The sequence below is a fragment of the Montipora foliosa genome, chromosome 10 (genome assembly GCF_036669935.1).
Source record: "Montipora foliosa isolate CH-2021 chromosome 10, ASM3666993v2, whole genome shotgun sequence".
In the NCBI taxonomy this organism is placed as follows: domain Eukaryota; kingdom Metazoa; phylum Cnidaria; class Anthozoa; order Scleractinia; family Acroporidae; genus Montipora; species Montipora foliosa.
The window spans coordinates 15,818,705-15,833,704 of record NC_090878.1 but is presented as its reverse complement, the minus strand read 5'-3'; the positions used below and the strand labels follow the sequence as shown (position 1 = coordinate 15,833,704).

The 15,000-nt window shown below is 40.3% G+C and overlaps 1 protein-coding gene across 1 annotated transcript; it reads left to right on the top strand.

The window, feature by feature from the left end:
* The first annotated feature begins 1,081 nt into the window (after positions 1-1,081).
* On the top strand, positions 1,082-13,788 carry LOC137974133 (uncharacterized). The gene is made up of 7 exons (XM_068821036.1): positions 1,082-1,227; positions 6,971-7,064; positions 10,032-10,117; positions 10,836-10,934; positions 11,376-11,426; positions 11,946-12,038; positions 13,490-13,788. Exons 1-7 carry the CDS (start codon positions 1,150-1,152, stop codon positions 13,547-13,549), a joined length of 561 nt encoding a protein of 186 aa, XP_068677137.1. The 5' UTR covers positions 1,082-1,149; the 3' UTR covers positions 13,550-13,788.
* Positions 13,789-15,000: the final 1,212 nt, after the last annotated feature.

Below are 15,000 nucleotides of genomic sequence, written 5' to 3'. Positions count from 1 at the left end.
TTGGGTGCCCCTGCTATATCTTATCCTCCTGTACCACAAGAATGTCCAGTTAAGTTTACTGAGAAATAACGACTCCTGTGGCAACAGCCAAACCTACAAAACAAGAAATTCGATGGATGAACGACGAAAACTGAAAATCGTGCTGCACGTGCGGCACGCATTTTAGGGCATCTCCTTCCCGAACTCTGCAAAAATTAGAAACTAAAATAACCAAAAGATGATCGTGAGCATACGAAAGCGAATCGTTCATTCTCTGTAATTTTTATGCTGTAATTGGATGCGCACGAACGGGCCGGATTTTAAGTAAAATAATAATAATAACAGAGAATGAACGAGATCTAGTACGAGTTGCTTGATCTTGCTGTCATTCAATAAATTGTGATTAAAATCATATAGATTGAGATATTCAGAAATTGATTAAAAAGACAAACGCAACTAGATTCATTTTGACAACGTTTCGACATCGTCCGATGTCATCGTCAGGCAATGAATTTTAATCGGATGAAGCATAACTTATAGTACAAGAACAATAGAACAATAGACTAATATATACAATAGTACGCTAACAATAAATGTGAAATCTAAGTAAATAGTTTTGTCCTGACTTTACTTAGATTTCACATTTAATGTTAGCGTACTATTGTATATATTATTCTATTGTTCTATTGTTCTTGTACTATAAGTTATGCTTCATCCGATTAAAATTCATTGCCTGACGATGACATCGGACGATGTCGAAACGTTGTCAAAATGCATCTAGTTGCGTTTGTCTTTTTAATCAATTTTTATCACAAGATCTAGACTTATTAATATTCAGAAATCTTCATTAAATTTGAGCAAAAACTATTTTGACCATTGTTGTAAAGCTCAATTGACATTTAGCTACATTTGTAGAGATTGTTTTTACTATTAAATTGTCATTGAATTGTCGTCAAAGCAAATCGTTGAGATTCCATAACCTTGTTTTGAAATAACGGAAGTTAAGAATTGTCAATATTGAGGTTGGTTCGTGGGATGATGACAGGTGAAACGCGTACGTGCCTTGATTCCTTCTTTTATAACCTATAAATCTGATGCAACACGCTGACTCTCTTTAAAGAGCGTCTTGCATCACGTACGCGTTTTACCTGTCGAAGCGCTATTCTAGCCATGGCTGTCTTAGTAAGTCGTTGTTGCTGCGGCTTTGGCCTCAATTCTGGAGTTTTGTTCCTCGCCATGTTGAGTGCGGTGAGTAAACTGATCTTCGCATGAGTTTTTTTGGAAGAATTTTTTCGTCCTCTGTTTAACTCGGCTCAACGCAAAGCTTGGGCATTGCAATTGGTACCTCGTGCTTGACGAGCTACAGTTAAACTTAAATCGTGTATGGGTACTTGAGAATCATGGGGGAAACGTTTTTTTTTTTTTTATTGGGACTGGTAGTAGTAGTAGTAGTAGTAGTAGTAGTAGTAGTAGTAGTAGTAGTAGTAGTAGTAGTAGTAGTAGTAGTAGTAGTAGTAGTAGTGGTAGTGGTAGTGGTAGTGGTAGTGGTAGTGGTAGTGGTAGTGGTGGTGGTGGTGGTGGTGGTGGTGGTGGTAGTGGTAGTGGTAGTGGTAGTGGTAGTGGTAGTGGTAGTAGTAGTAGTAATAGTAGTAGTAGTAGTAGTAGTACTAGTAGTAGTGGTAGTGGTAGTGGTAGTGGTGGTGGTGGTGGTGGTGGTGGTGGTGGTAGTGGTAGTGGTAGTGGTAGTGGTAGTGGTAGTGGTAGTGGTAGTGGTAGTGGTAGTGGTAGTGGTAGTAGTAGTAGTAGTAGTAGTAGTAGTGGTAGTGGTAGAAGTAGTGAATGAAACAGATGCATCTCTTTCAAGTGCGAAAGAGTGAAATGATCCTTGCGTTTATCTGAACAATTTAAGCAGTTGTCGCTTTTTGTAGACACCTGAAAAAAATCCGATGACGGTGCAATGCTCTACCAACTGTCAAGCTATGAAGCTACTCGGTTGGGAGCAGGTCAATTTCATGGGCCGATTTGTTCCTCTGAAAGGACTTGATGAATGAAATACAACTGCTCACAACCCTTAATTTCTTACGGTATCCGACTAACTCTGAAAACAGTCTACTGGCTAAGGCAGAAATTAACCTCAAATGAGAAGAGAAGTCAACTTGCTCTCAAAACTGTGCTTACCACAGGGGAAACCGAACGAGAATATAGCTCAAAACCACTTAAACATATCATTGTTAAATGTATTTTAGTATTTAATCGGTAGATATAGGCATGTTTTAACCTCTAAAAATTTTTCACCTGTTCGGATTTCCCAGCTGAAAGTCTAGTGATCCGAAAATTATAGGGATCAAAACTTACCTATTCGAAAATTTCAGCCAGAAAAAAGGCTCCCGAAAATTCTAGGTGACCTTTTTAGGGTAAAAATCCGTTAAAAATGGGCATTTATACCATTTTTCAGATGTCCAAAAATCCTAGGAGAGGCAGGCAAGCAAGAAATTTTACAACAAATGTTCCGAAAATTCTCGATCTCAAAACGTCTTCCGAACAGATATTTTCCGAAAATTGACGTTGGGTGCCCCTGTTACCAATCTATTGAAAAGGTTTGGGAAATGAAGAGTGTTCTACCAATTGCGGTATGGTTGGCTAAATGGCGCAAATTTTAATAAATGAAAGTTGCTTCCAAAATCAACAGGCAACCTCCAGTTCAACATTTTTCTCTTTTCATCATCATCATGATTTCTCTTTGCGCCAGTAGGCGCATAAGGCCGTCAGGCGCTTTGTCCAATACTCTCTGTTTCGCGCCGCTGCCTTGGCCACATTCCAACTCTTCCACCCTGCTTTGTCTCTCTCCTTCTCGACCGTCCTTCTCCAAGTGGTCCTTGGTCTCCCTCTCGCCCTTCGACCCTCCGGCGTCCAACCCAAAGCTGTGAGACAATCATTCTCATCTTCTCTCCTAAGTACGTGGCCCAGCCAGTTCCACCTTCTCCGTCTTATCTCGCAGCTTATGTTGTTGATTTCTGCCATTTCCACTACTCTGTTGTTTGATATTCTTTGCTGCCATCTGATTCTCAATATCCGTCTCAGGCATTGGCACTGGAAACTGTTCAGTCTTCGTTCATCAGCCTTTGTGATCTTCCAAGTTTCGCAACCATATAACAGGACTGGTCGAACTAAGGTCTGGTCTTTGTTCCTCTTCCTATTCCTCTGGCTGCCCATACCTTCCCTAGCCTCTGAAACACACCACGGGCTTCTGCAGCCTGTCCCTAATGTCTCTACTGCCTCCACCTTCTTTGTCCACGGTAGCTCCCAGGTATGGGAACTCCCCAACATCCTCCACTTCCTCGCCATTCACCGCAATCCTCTCCCTGTCGCTGGCATACTCCGTCCTTAGTGTTTTACACTTTCTCACATTTAGTTTAAGGCCCACTCTGGCTGCTTCCTCTGTCAGTCTCCCAGTCTTCTCATGCAAGTCATTTAACTTGGATGACAGCAAGGCGATGTCGTGTGCAAATTCTAAATCCTCCAGCACTGTTGTGAAATTCCATCGTATCCCTCTTCTCTTATCTGCTGTTGTCCTTTTCATGATCCAATCCAGGGGCAGTAAGAACAAGAATCGTGACATCACACATTTCTGCTTAACACCGGACTTGATCTTGAACCAGTCTGATGTTTCACTTCCATCAATGACTGCGCACTCGAAGCCCTCATAAACGCCTGCAATCATTCTCACTATCTTGCTTGGTATGCCCTAACTCCCCAAGATATTCCATAAGCTTTCTCTGTGTATCGAATCAAAGGCTTTCTCAAAGTCCACAAAGTGTATGTATAGGCCTACCCTCCACTCATTTGCCTGCTCTCTTCTCTTTTGGTCAACAATAAATATTCGTCCAAATTCAATGGCAAATACAATAGCCAACACTTAAAACACCCCTAATACAACACCAAAAGTAAGTCAAATCAACGACAACGAATCACCTCAAAACCATCAGGCAATATCAATATCAACTTCAACGACAAAATAGGCAGTTGATATTATTTTGAACGCTGAATTGGAGGTGAATGATGGATATGAAAAAGCATTCTCAAACCTCTATAGAAGGGTTTCGAAATAAAATAAAAAATAAAAAAACCTTTGCCCTAAAGTTTGACTCTTTTATTTGCTCAAAATCTAAGACTTGCTGTTACAAATGTCTTAAAAACAAGCTCCATTCAGGCCATCCTGTTCTCTTGCCAGCATGCCGGAATTTTTCGGTTCCAACCTTCCCCGAGCATAGCCAATCGCCCGTCCTCAAATTGTCAAACCGCCTATTTTGTTGTTGAAGTTGATATTGACATTGGGATAGACTTTCACACACCGGACTAAAATGGCGGAGGACAAAAGAACCATTGTTATTCTAATTAGGCCTTGCTAACAGGGTATTGTTATGTTCGCTTTGTTCTTTTGTTTCATGGACATTAATTATTTCGGATCCAGTATATGAAAGACCAGTCCGATATTGCAATGTTGGTTTGAGGTGATTGGTTGCCGTTGATTTCACTTACTTTTGTTGTTGGATTAGGCCTGTTTTAAGTGTTGGTTATTGTGTTAGTCGTTGCATTTGGACGAATTTTATGGTTGACCGAGAGAAAACATGTTGAACTGCAGGTTGAGTGTTGATTTTAGAAGCAATTTTGATTTCGTGAATTTTGCACCATTACGCCAATCATAAATGCGTTTCCCCACCTGTTTCGATATCAACATGTTTTCTCCTTATTGCGTAGGTGGAGCTTCTTGCTTCAGTAGTTAGTCTTCCTGTTGTTGTGCATCGGGAAAGTGTACACAACTGCTCACAACTTTAAATTACTTACAATATCCGACCAATACGGAAAATCCTCTGTGTAAGACCGGAAGTAACCTCTCTAAAAGGTTTGGGAAGTGAAGAGTGTTGTACCATCACAGGTGGCCCAAGCTCTGTGTTGTGTTTTAGTCGATACAAATCAGAAGGCTTAAGTTGCGCTTGTTTGTCTGTTGTCTCTTTCTGATCGTTCATTAATGTGCACTGCGGAGTATGTCTGAGAAATTGAAAAACCAAACGAGGCAAGAAATATACTGCTGGTGACCAAAAATTATATGGTTATGTAAATAAGCAAGAGCCTATTACCTGTAGCTTCCTTCTATATTCTACGCTTGAGTCAACTCTTTCCCATATCTTTTTTTTTTTTGAACGCAATAAGGGGCTGACCATAGGACTCTTATGATTAAAAATGATTGCCTATTATGAAAGCACACACCCCCCCCCCCCCCCCCCCCCCAAATCCTTCCCTACCTGCGAGCTGCTGCTAAAAATAGAAAGACACGAGAAAGGGTAGACTCCGAGTCCGAGTGGGTAATATGGAAGATGGGGGCTCCGGGTAATGGACCCCTGAAATAAGATAATTTAACCTGATAAAGAATTTAGGCCCCGTACAAAAGGGGCGTTGGCATCTGTTGGCCAACAACTCCCAACATTGCCAACATTGTTGTGTGTTGGTGAGAATTTGAAACTGGTCAAACTTTTGCCTAACAACTTACAACATTTCTTTTGTTTCGTGATCGCCGATGCGTAGCGCAACAATGTTGGAACTGTTTGCACAGCTCTTCCAGTAATAAGAAGAATAAAAGCAAGGTGAGACACGCTAACACCAACCCGGTGTGGCCAACATATCACGCATGCGCTCAACCATTTCACCCGGTCAATTAGAAGCCACATGTACGGCATGTATGGCATGTGAAGCTGCCACTTAAAGGGGTGCTAAACACACCCGCCTGGTATGTTAGCTACGCCATGCTGATGAGGCCCAAAAGGCCGAAACAGCTGTCCATGGCTGCTAATTGACCAGGTGAAATGTTTGAGTGCATGCGTGATGCGTTGGCCACACCGGGTTGGTGTTAGTGTGTGTCACCTTGCTTTTATTGTTGCTTCCAGTAATGTTTGGGCCACGCAAGTGCATTATGTATGATCTTCTTGGATATAGAAACGCATTGCATTGACATCTGGAAAACAAGATGACAGCCGACTTGTTTGCTATGATGTCATTCGTCGGTTGGGTAATCCTAGTTATGGTTTTAGTTTGCTAAAACACATGCACGCAGCAAACATTCAGCGCATGATATTTCTGTTTTTCTTTCACTATAGGACCCGATTATCACTTCATTGCATGGTATTTCTATAATTTATATTTTTCAGGACACACATCACGGGAAAAAGTCTGGAAATCTCATAGCAACAGCAATCGAGTTTATTTATAATTCCACATGCCTGTGGTTCTGTACCCTCCTCTCCCATGAAATCAAGACCCGGAGCCTACAACTCTACTGTGTTCGTGTAACGGCGTTTTCACAGACCGATTTATTTTTAGATTGAATTTCTCGCGAATGAGACTCCCACAGGAGCCCGATGACCAATTACAAGAAATTAAGCTGACGTCATAGGGTCACCGAACCGGAACTGCCTTTGTTTTTTGACCTAATTCGCGGGAAGGGCTAATCTAAAAATAAACCTACTTGTGAAAACGCCGTTTCACAGACGCTGTGTGGAAGTTGCACGCTCCAGATGGGCTCCTGCCTCTGCCCACAACTGGGTTTTGGCTTCCTCACTACCTCACTGCCTATCGTCAGCCTTGAGAGAACTCTCTTCAAAATCGTTTGCATAAAAAAAAGAAAACAAAAACAAAACAAATAGATGGAATTGGGGACCAGCAAGCCTCTTGAATTGATGAATTCCAATCGTACACTGAGTGAGCCTCAACTAACATTCCCTAGCATATGTCGTCTTGTAGCATGCACAACAAAAGTTGATGAACAAAACCTTGGCTTAAGTTTACGAAAGGGAACAGACGTCCATCTTTTGACAGACAACATACAAGTTCACTGCTGGCTTCCCATTCGTTCAGTTAAAATACTTTATCCACGAGTTGGCCTATGGCGTCCTTTGATTTTATATCTTTTTCATTTTGCACTTTCTTCTTATAATAGGCTGGTGGAGGATATGAGATCTATTCATCATTCAGCAGCGCAAGTGCACTTACACTTTCCCGGGAGGACTTTGTCTCTTTAAAGTATTACGACGGTAAATGGAATAGTAATCCTTAAAAAAAAAAAAAAAAAACAAACAAACAAACAAGTTAGTTAAACTAGTTAATAGTGCGAAAGAGAAGTTTTCAATTGCGAACGTCACAAATTAACAAAGTTATTTCTCAAACAACTCTCATGCACCAACGCACGAAAACAGTGCTACGATCCTATCAGTAATCGAAGACGTTACATGCAACTTGATCATGCGCGCTTGCCAATCGGGCTTGCAGAGTTTTGCCTTAGCTTGTCATTGGTTGAAGGGTTTGAATAGCGAGAGAATAGGCCTTTTTCGATATATTAAAATTCAGCTGGATGGCGAGGTAGTGAGGACAAATACAATAGAAAGTGGATGATATGTAAATATTTTTCACATTAATTCCAACGTTTTTCTATTGTTTTTGTCCCCACTGCCTCGCTATCAAGCTGAATATTTAATATTTCGAAAATGGCTTCTTTGAGCCAATTTAACTTCTTGTGTTTTTGTTATGACAAGCAAATTTATGGAACCTTTGTTCATTTAATATTTTTACAACAACGTAATTTTTTTTCCAAAATTTAAACCTCGAAACCCTTTAGAAGGATTACTAAAACGTGTTTCTTGAGCATATGATGCTGTTAAAGAAAGGCAAATAAGGAGTTTAAGAATAAGTGGTTTTCACGTGACGTCATCGTCGCCATGTTGGTGCATATAGACGAAAACAAAAGATCTCTAATTAGCTCTTTTTGTTCGTCCACCAGCAATTGTACATTGCAGCATTGTTATCCGTGTCTCTAGTAAAGACAACGCCACCAAACAATAACACCATTGGTTGAAAGGGGGCCGGAAAATGCAGCACGTGCGGCAGGCATTTCAGGGCTTTTTTTTTTCGCGGCATTCAGCATAAAGGCCTTACCAAACGCTTGCAACATTACAACGCAACACCTTGCAACATTGTTGGGCACAACATGTTGCACAGTTTTGGGCACGCGGTTGCGATATGTTGCAACATATTGGATGATGTTGTATCAAATTTGAAAACGGTCAAAATTTTCCTGCAACATTAGGGCCGATTTACACGGTACGACTTTGTCGCATGCGACAACGGCTTACGACAGGCCCACGACATGATTTTCGATTGTTGTGTACGTCAGAAAAAATGTCGTAGCATTTTAAAACATGTTTTAAAACGCTGCGACAATCGTAAGTCATGTCGTAGACCTGTCGTGAGCTTGTCGCATGCGACAAAATCGTATCGTGTAAATCGGCCCTTAGAGAGTTAACGCGCGTTCTTGAGACACAGACACCGGAAGACAAGTGCCTCCCAGATTTTTATACTTATCATCTCTAATGGGGAAAAGATACTTAGCAATGTAAATGTGGTTGTGTTAAGACAAGTAAAAAGGGAAAACAGCTCACTTCCAGTTGCCGTTTGCATGTCAATAATGCGCATGCTTACACTCCCTAAAAAGACGACACCGACAGCTAGACCAACACAATAAAACAAGCATATGATTGGCTAAAATAGGAAATTAATCGTGTTGCTCGTGCAGCAAGGATTTGGACACATCTTTGTGCGGTACTCTGCAAAACAAGGAAGTGAAATCACGAAATTTGAGGACAGCGCGAGCAAGCAAAAAAATTGCAATTTTTTGCATACTACAAATCTATGATAGTTAAGCTTTCGATTCATGCTAATTAGGCTAGTATACGACTTGTGTTTCCTATCTTTTGGCCTTGTAAAGTTTGCCCTCTGACACCAATCCTACCAATTTATTTTTAGGATACTTCGCCCACGTTGTACGAAGTCATATTTTGAGGTGACGTTTTTGTCGATCTCGCGGTCGTAGATCGTAAAGTCCCGAAAGAGAAAGACCTTATTGTTGCACTAGGGCATGCGCGCTAGGTCCACTTCTTGCGCGCCAGGGGCCTGAGGCACAAAAACGTCGACATGTTGCGTTGAAAATGTTACGAGCGTTTGGTCAGGCCTTAACAAGGACGCGAAATCACCAAGACTGTGGTTATGACCACAACTTGATCGGGCAAAAGAAATCTTTCAGTTCATTGTCTATTATTACAGCTCATACCGATTCATTTTAGAATACCGGCTTCGCTAACATTGTACGGCGTGTAGTTAAAAAGGTGGAGTTAGGGTTAAAATGATTTTGAGTGCAATTAAGTAAATAAGCACGAGTACATTTTTTCAAAGAACTGCTGCTAACACGCAAGAAATGAGCTCATATCAAATGAATTGGTTCCATTTTTGGCAAAACGCAAATTTTAGTCCGATGTTTACCGTTTTCCGTAAACATGATAATTACTGTTTTTGCTCCTTAAACCTCTAATTTTGTTTGTTTGTTTGTTTTTTTCGTAGACGCCGTCCAGGATTTAGCAGGGGCACCCAGCGATAATATTCGGCGAATTATGTGTTCGGGAGAGTCAGGCTGTTTAAAGAATTTCGGTTCTACGTTGCCAAAGAGCTATAGATTTCTTTACTAACACATCATCTAAAAGTTTCGTAACCAAAGAAAAGTAGTCCCTCATGTTTGCGGAAGGGATATTTTTTCCAAATATTTGGCTCTTTAAAAGGTCACCTGGCAGTTTCGGACGAACAAATGGTTCCCTGGGAAGTTCTACGAAGGCCACGCCTTTAGCTTGAAATGTCTGAAGCACAGATATCATTTCCTAAAATTTTCGGACACTTTGATTTTCAGCTAAGATTTCCGAACAGATCAAATTCTTCTAGCTGATAAAAACTTCTATTTATACAGTCTTTACACATTACAAGGAGCCTAAAAATGTCTCTCTAGAGGCTTTTGAGTTAAATTTGCCGCTGGGTGCACTTGTTTTAGCTCCCCAATGAAAAACGTTTGTTGCGAACGAGTAGCTAAAGTTTCTCCCTCCTCTCTCTACAGCCTCTTCGATATAATCGACAAGTGTTTTCTTCGAATCTTAAATATTTGCTTTTCTTTTCTTTTCTTCTAGTTGTTATCAACTTGCTCAAAACTAACGGAGTTTTCAATATTATTGTGGTTTTGACAAGCTTATTACTAATTGGAGCCTGCAACTGGGTAAGCTCCTTTCAATTTACTCCTTACGCTAAAATCCCTTTAATTAACAGCGATCAAGCATTTTGTTTCAATTGTTTTATGCACGCAGGACTTTTTCCCAAGACCAGTCAAAAAGTTAAGTCCTGGTTATATTTTTCAATGTCACTTTGTTCTAACGGTTACCCCTGGCCTGGTGACTGAAATATATTAACAAATTAGTATTTATTCATGTTTCAAGTACTTTAAAATTAAAGGGTAATTATAATTTTCATATCAGGTCTTCTATTTTTTTGAATTACTTATGATTATGTAATGTAATTATGATAATGTATTAGTTAATCTTCGGGACTAGTCATTTGCATGATGTTCGTTAAATTATTCTTCTTCTTTGTAACCTCAGATATCGTGCTAGGTTTTTTAAATCAATGTAGATGATCATCCTCACTAGCCTCGTTTGCACGAACAAAGTTCAAAAGAACTTTTGCTCCAAAGTGAGGCTAGTGAGGATGATTAGCACGAGGACAAACGAATAATTTATTGGTCGCCATTTACAAATACGGTCTAGAGTAAGCCAGAGGCTCCACACTGGGGGCGAATATATACCTGTAATAGCATTCCTATAATCTCAATTGGGTATTTATGTGTAAAAAATGAAAAAAAACAAAAACAAAAACAAAAAAAAAAATAATCTTTTTTTGTGTGTGTGTGTGATAAATACATCTTCATACCACTTTTTCAGAAAAATCGCTTCTTGGTCTTGCCATATCTTGCCTGGCATGTGATTCTCCTCGTTTACAACCTGGGAGTGACGATTTTCTATATAATTATATGGAAGGGGGTATGTATTTTAGCTTCTGGACTAAATAACGTTGAATATTACCTTTAAGTCGGATTCCACAAGAGGAAATGCAATTGTTCGTTCAGCCATGATACCCCAAATTTGTTCCGAACCAAGAAGCCCGCGAATAACGAATTCAGCATAATGCATAATCAGTGTGCACCAGAGGTGCACGAAGATAGTTGCCAACGTTTATGAAAATAGTTCGTTACTAAGACTGTCACATTTTCGAACTGCGAGGGGAAGTCAAATAATTCCTGTGTCTCTCGTGACTTAAAGAAATGCGACGGCTGTGGACGACGGAGATGACTGAATACAGTTTTGTTTACTAGTTAGCGCATCCCCGATACTGCGCTGTTGAAGAAACCTTCAAGATGGCCTTTGTTTTCTTTCTTTGACTGTGTGTAGCTTATCCTAATCATGCAGTTTTGTTCTTTTCAGTTCGCTGTTACTGGAATAGTCATTTTCAATCCTATTATCTGGGTTTTTTCGGTAAGTGCACAACTCAACGATCGTATTTGATCATGGAAGACATTGCAACGTTTGCCTTTTTGTAAATCCAGTCAGATACATACCTACTAATATGCTGGGACAACTTAGCTCTTTGAGAAGCAGAACAAAATTATTGCTTTTCACGCCTATGATTCCAGCTACGAACAAACTTTAACCCTCCCAGCCTCAACAATGCCACTTAGAGATTTTAGTCGTGTCTAACGCTATACTATATTTTACTCGTTACTGCCCCAATCGCTTAAAAACAGGCTGAGACAGTTTGCACATATTTGAGTGCTCAACAGGACTAGATCGAGAATACAAGAAGTACAATGTTTTATCAACCGAAGATTTGCCTAGGCACTTTATTACTATTCTTCGCAGTAACTGCAAAAAATCAGGAACTGATTTTTTTCTCACTAAAGATCAGGGACTAACTGTCTCCAATGTAGTCACGAAGTACGATCAGTTTTTTGATTTCACTTATCTTGTTTGGCGCTTTTTTATTGCATCTTACAGGTTTATTTTCTCATCGTGGTGTACTCGTTCCACGAAGCCCTTCGTGAGGACCCATCTGGTAAATCCGCGGGATATAGTTCCCCAAATCGCCCGGTAAGGACTAAAAAGAGCGGTTGGTAATCAAGTGTAAATATAATTTGGCCATTTTATATTTAACTACTGCCTACTGCGCTTGGCTTACCTAAAAAATCCACTTCCCATTCACAAATAAAGAGTAAATAATTGATTCTCTGAAGGCTCCCTCTTGAGGCTTTTAGGACCAAAGACGGCCTTGCATACGGCAGGCGCGCCTGAAATTTAAATTCACGAGTCAGGATTCAGCAGGCGAGAAAAACTTTAGTGTCCTGACTTCAATGAAAGTTTACAGGAATAGCATTGAAATAAGGCCATTTATCTCACTGGAGATGGCATTAAATATTCAGGAAAAGGAGCTTACAATTTCCAAAACCGTATCAGACTGTAAAAAGTGAAAAAATATGAAACCTTTTGTGTTCCAAGCTTGCAGTTTGGCGTCAAAAATGGGTCAACGGCTTCCGGCATGGCAACTCGCTCGTAGTTCGTGAAGTGTCCCCAGATAGGGTAATAGTTGTGTTATTTTGAGCAAAATATGCTGTTCTCCGTCAATTGAACCCGGTATTCTCAGCTTAACTATTACAAGAGGCCAAGGCAACTTAAGCATTGCCTTTATTTTTGTTAGCTTTGAAGAAAAAAGCTATTATCGTGTCGTTTCGGTAGGAAAGCTAAGTTTTGACTGCCGCTCGCACTGCAGGGGCAGTCGTCGTATGCAAGGGGTGATGCAATGAAAACAAAGCAAATTTGTAATAATCCCAACATTAGAGAGAAAGACCAGTAGGTTCAACCTTCCCAATAGTAGAACTTGATTTCAAATCCAGTACACTAATGAGTCACGTAGCGAAACTGTCTCCCTACTGATGCAACATATCCACAGGAGGACCACCCTCTGTTGGCGTGGTTGTAGAAAAAAGTGTAGAGGAGTATAGATCGACACCAACCACCCCCCAGCTGAGGGGGGCCTGTCTGTTATGCGACCAAGCAAGGCTGAAAGCAACATCATTTGTAACCTATTTGTTTTCATATCCATTTTCCCGCGCCCGGCGCCGGCATCACGTGTTTACCTCGTGCAATGCTACTTAACAATTAGATCCGTGGCCCTTGAGGGCGAAGGGTCTAATTGTTTTAGTATCAACCAACTAGTCGGACAGAAAAGACAATAATAAATTTAGCAAAATCAAGTTGAAGAAATATTTATTTGGGAATAAAACGAAAGAAAGCGTCACGCTTTTCGCTACTCGAAGACTATTACTAATAGTCCTCTAGTAGCGTAGCCAATTAAAATGCAGATTTGCATTAATCCACTAGATTCCTACCCTCTAATCGACATCTGCTGTGATTGTGAAAAGTAATCAGTTCAATTTAAGTCTTTAAATTAGTTTTGGCATTTTTACCAGGATATAAAATACTTACAATTTACACAAACAATTCTTGGAATTACAATAAGATCGCTTTTTTATTTTCACACACAGGGTCAAGCTGCTAGCGGACCTCCTCCTGCTGCTGTACAGATGTATACGCCAGCCATCTAAGCGTGCTTGTTGTTTTCCACACATTTTGTCGACTTCTACGACTTAGCTTCTTGTGGAAAACATTGTTTGTTTGCACTGAATAATTTTAATATCTGCCAAGATTCACTTTAAATTATCCACGTCTGTGTTCCAATTTCCCAGCCTGGGCATCTGCAGGGAAAGGTCATTCTTAAGCTTTCCGACTCAAATAAGTTTTCCGATCGAAAGAGAACATGTCACGTGTTATGGACTAAAACTCACTAACTCCCTGCGGAAACAACAACCTGAACTTTCGCCTCGCACGTGATCGGGTCGTGCACTTTGAAACGCCTTCGCGCAGCAAACTACTCGTAGGAGTGATGGCGTATCTTTTGGCTAAGGTACCTTTTACAATTCTCAAGTTACCATGAATAAAGCGATTTTAAAAAATGTATTTACCGAACGTTTTGACATTTGTGGTATTTAATCTTTAAGTTTTAAGTTGGGATTGGTGACATTTTGCAATAATGTCGTAAGGTACCACCCGTATATAATTTGTTCGATTTCTGGGTTGGGATATATAATAAAACGCGTAAGCCAGCTGGTTTTAATTAGCGACGCAAGCCCACGCGCAAGGATAAGTAGCGTATGCTAAAGTGAAAACGAAGGTCCACTCCGCCATTTTGTTTGAATGCTCTGACGCAGCGAACGAGTGCTTTAATTGGCCAGGCGTAGTAAACTTTCTTGTGCTTTATGCCGTATTTCGTTTTCACGCACCATAACGCGAACGCAAGCATAGGCGCAAGAACAAGAAAAGAACAAATGTTGATCCTTGTGCCTATCTTTATGCTTGCGTCAAGGCTGTTGTCATGGTGAAATGAAACTGTTACGCTTGTGCTTGCACCGCTAGTGAAAACCAGACTTCAACGAATGGCCCTAAAGAAAAACGTAAGCTACATAGTTTTTTTTTTCCCTTTGGGGCTGTTATTAAGTGCTTATTTTAGCCTTAATTAACAAAGACCTGAAATATTTAAAAATAAAAGTCCATAAAAATGATTTAACTTTTTTCCGAAATCTTCGATTTTTTCATATAAAACACGGGAGACGAGGTCTCTTCGGAAATCTTAAGCTTGACATACGAATGTGATAAGGGAAACTCAACAAGGAAAGTACTTCTAATATCTTTGCCTGTAGCAACTCTTAAAGTACTCAAATGCCAATGTGTATGCGTTGTCTTAATGCACTCTTAAATCGCCATGACAATGTGGTATTGGACTCCAAGAAATGTTGTGTGGTTACTTGATGTCCGATAAAAGACCGAGACCTCTATTCTCTCGATGCACGGGACATCATGGCGGCCATGTTGGTAGAAAGAACAAAGGGAAAGACAATAGAAAAGTCTTTCCATTATATATTATGCAAAGCTTGAGCTTTATTTTTCTGACTATAGTTGTTTTGACACCAACATGACTGTCTTATCAAGTGAGGGCAAT

Excerpts from the sequence above, each read along its gene's own strand:
- LOC137974133 (XM_068821036.1), top strand. The coding sequence starts at position 1,150 with ATGGCTGTCTTAGTAAGTCGTTGTTGCTGCGGCTTTGGCCTCAATTCT. Across the intron at positions 10,935-11,375 it reads ATATAATTATATGGAAGGGG|TTCGCTGTTACTGGAATAGT; the intron begins GTATGTATTTTA and ends TGTTCTTTTCAG. Across the intron at positions 11,427-11,945 it reads CTATTATCTGGGTTTTTTCG|GTTTATTTTCTCATCGTGGT; the intron begins GTAAGTGCACAA and ends TGCATCTTACAG.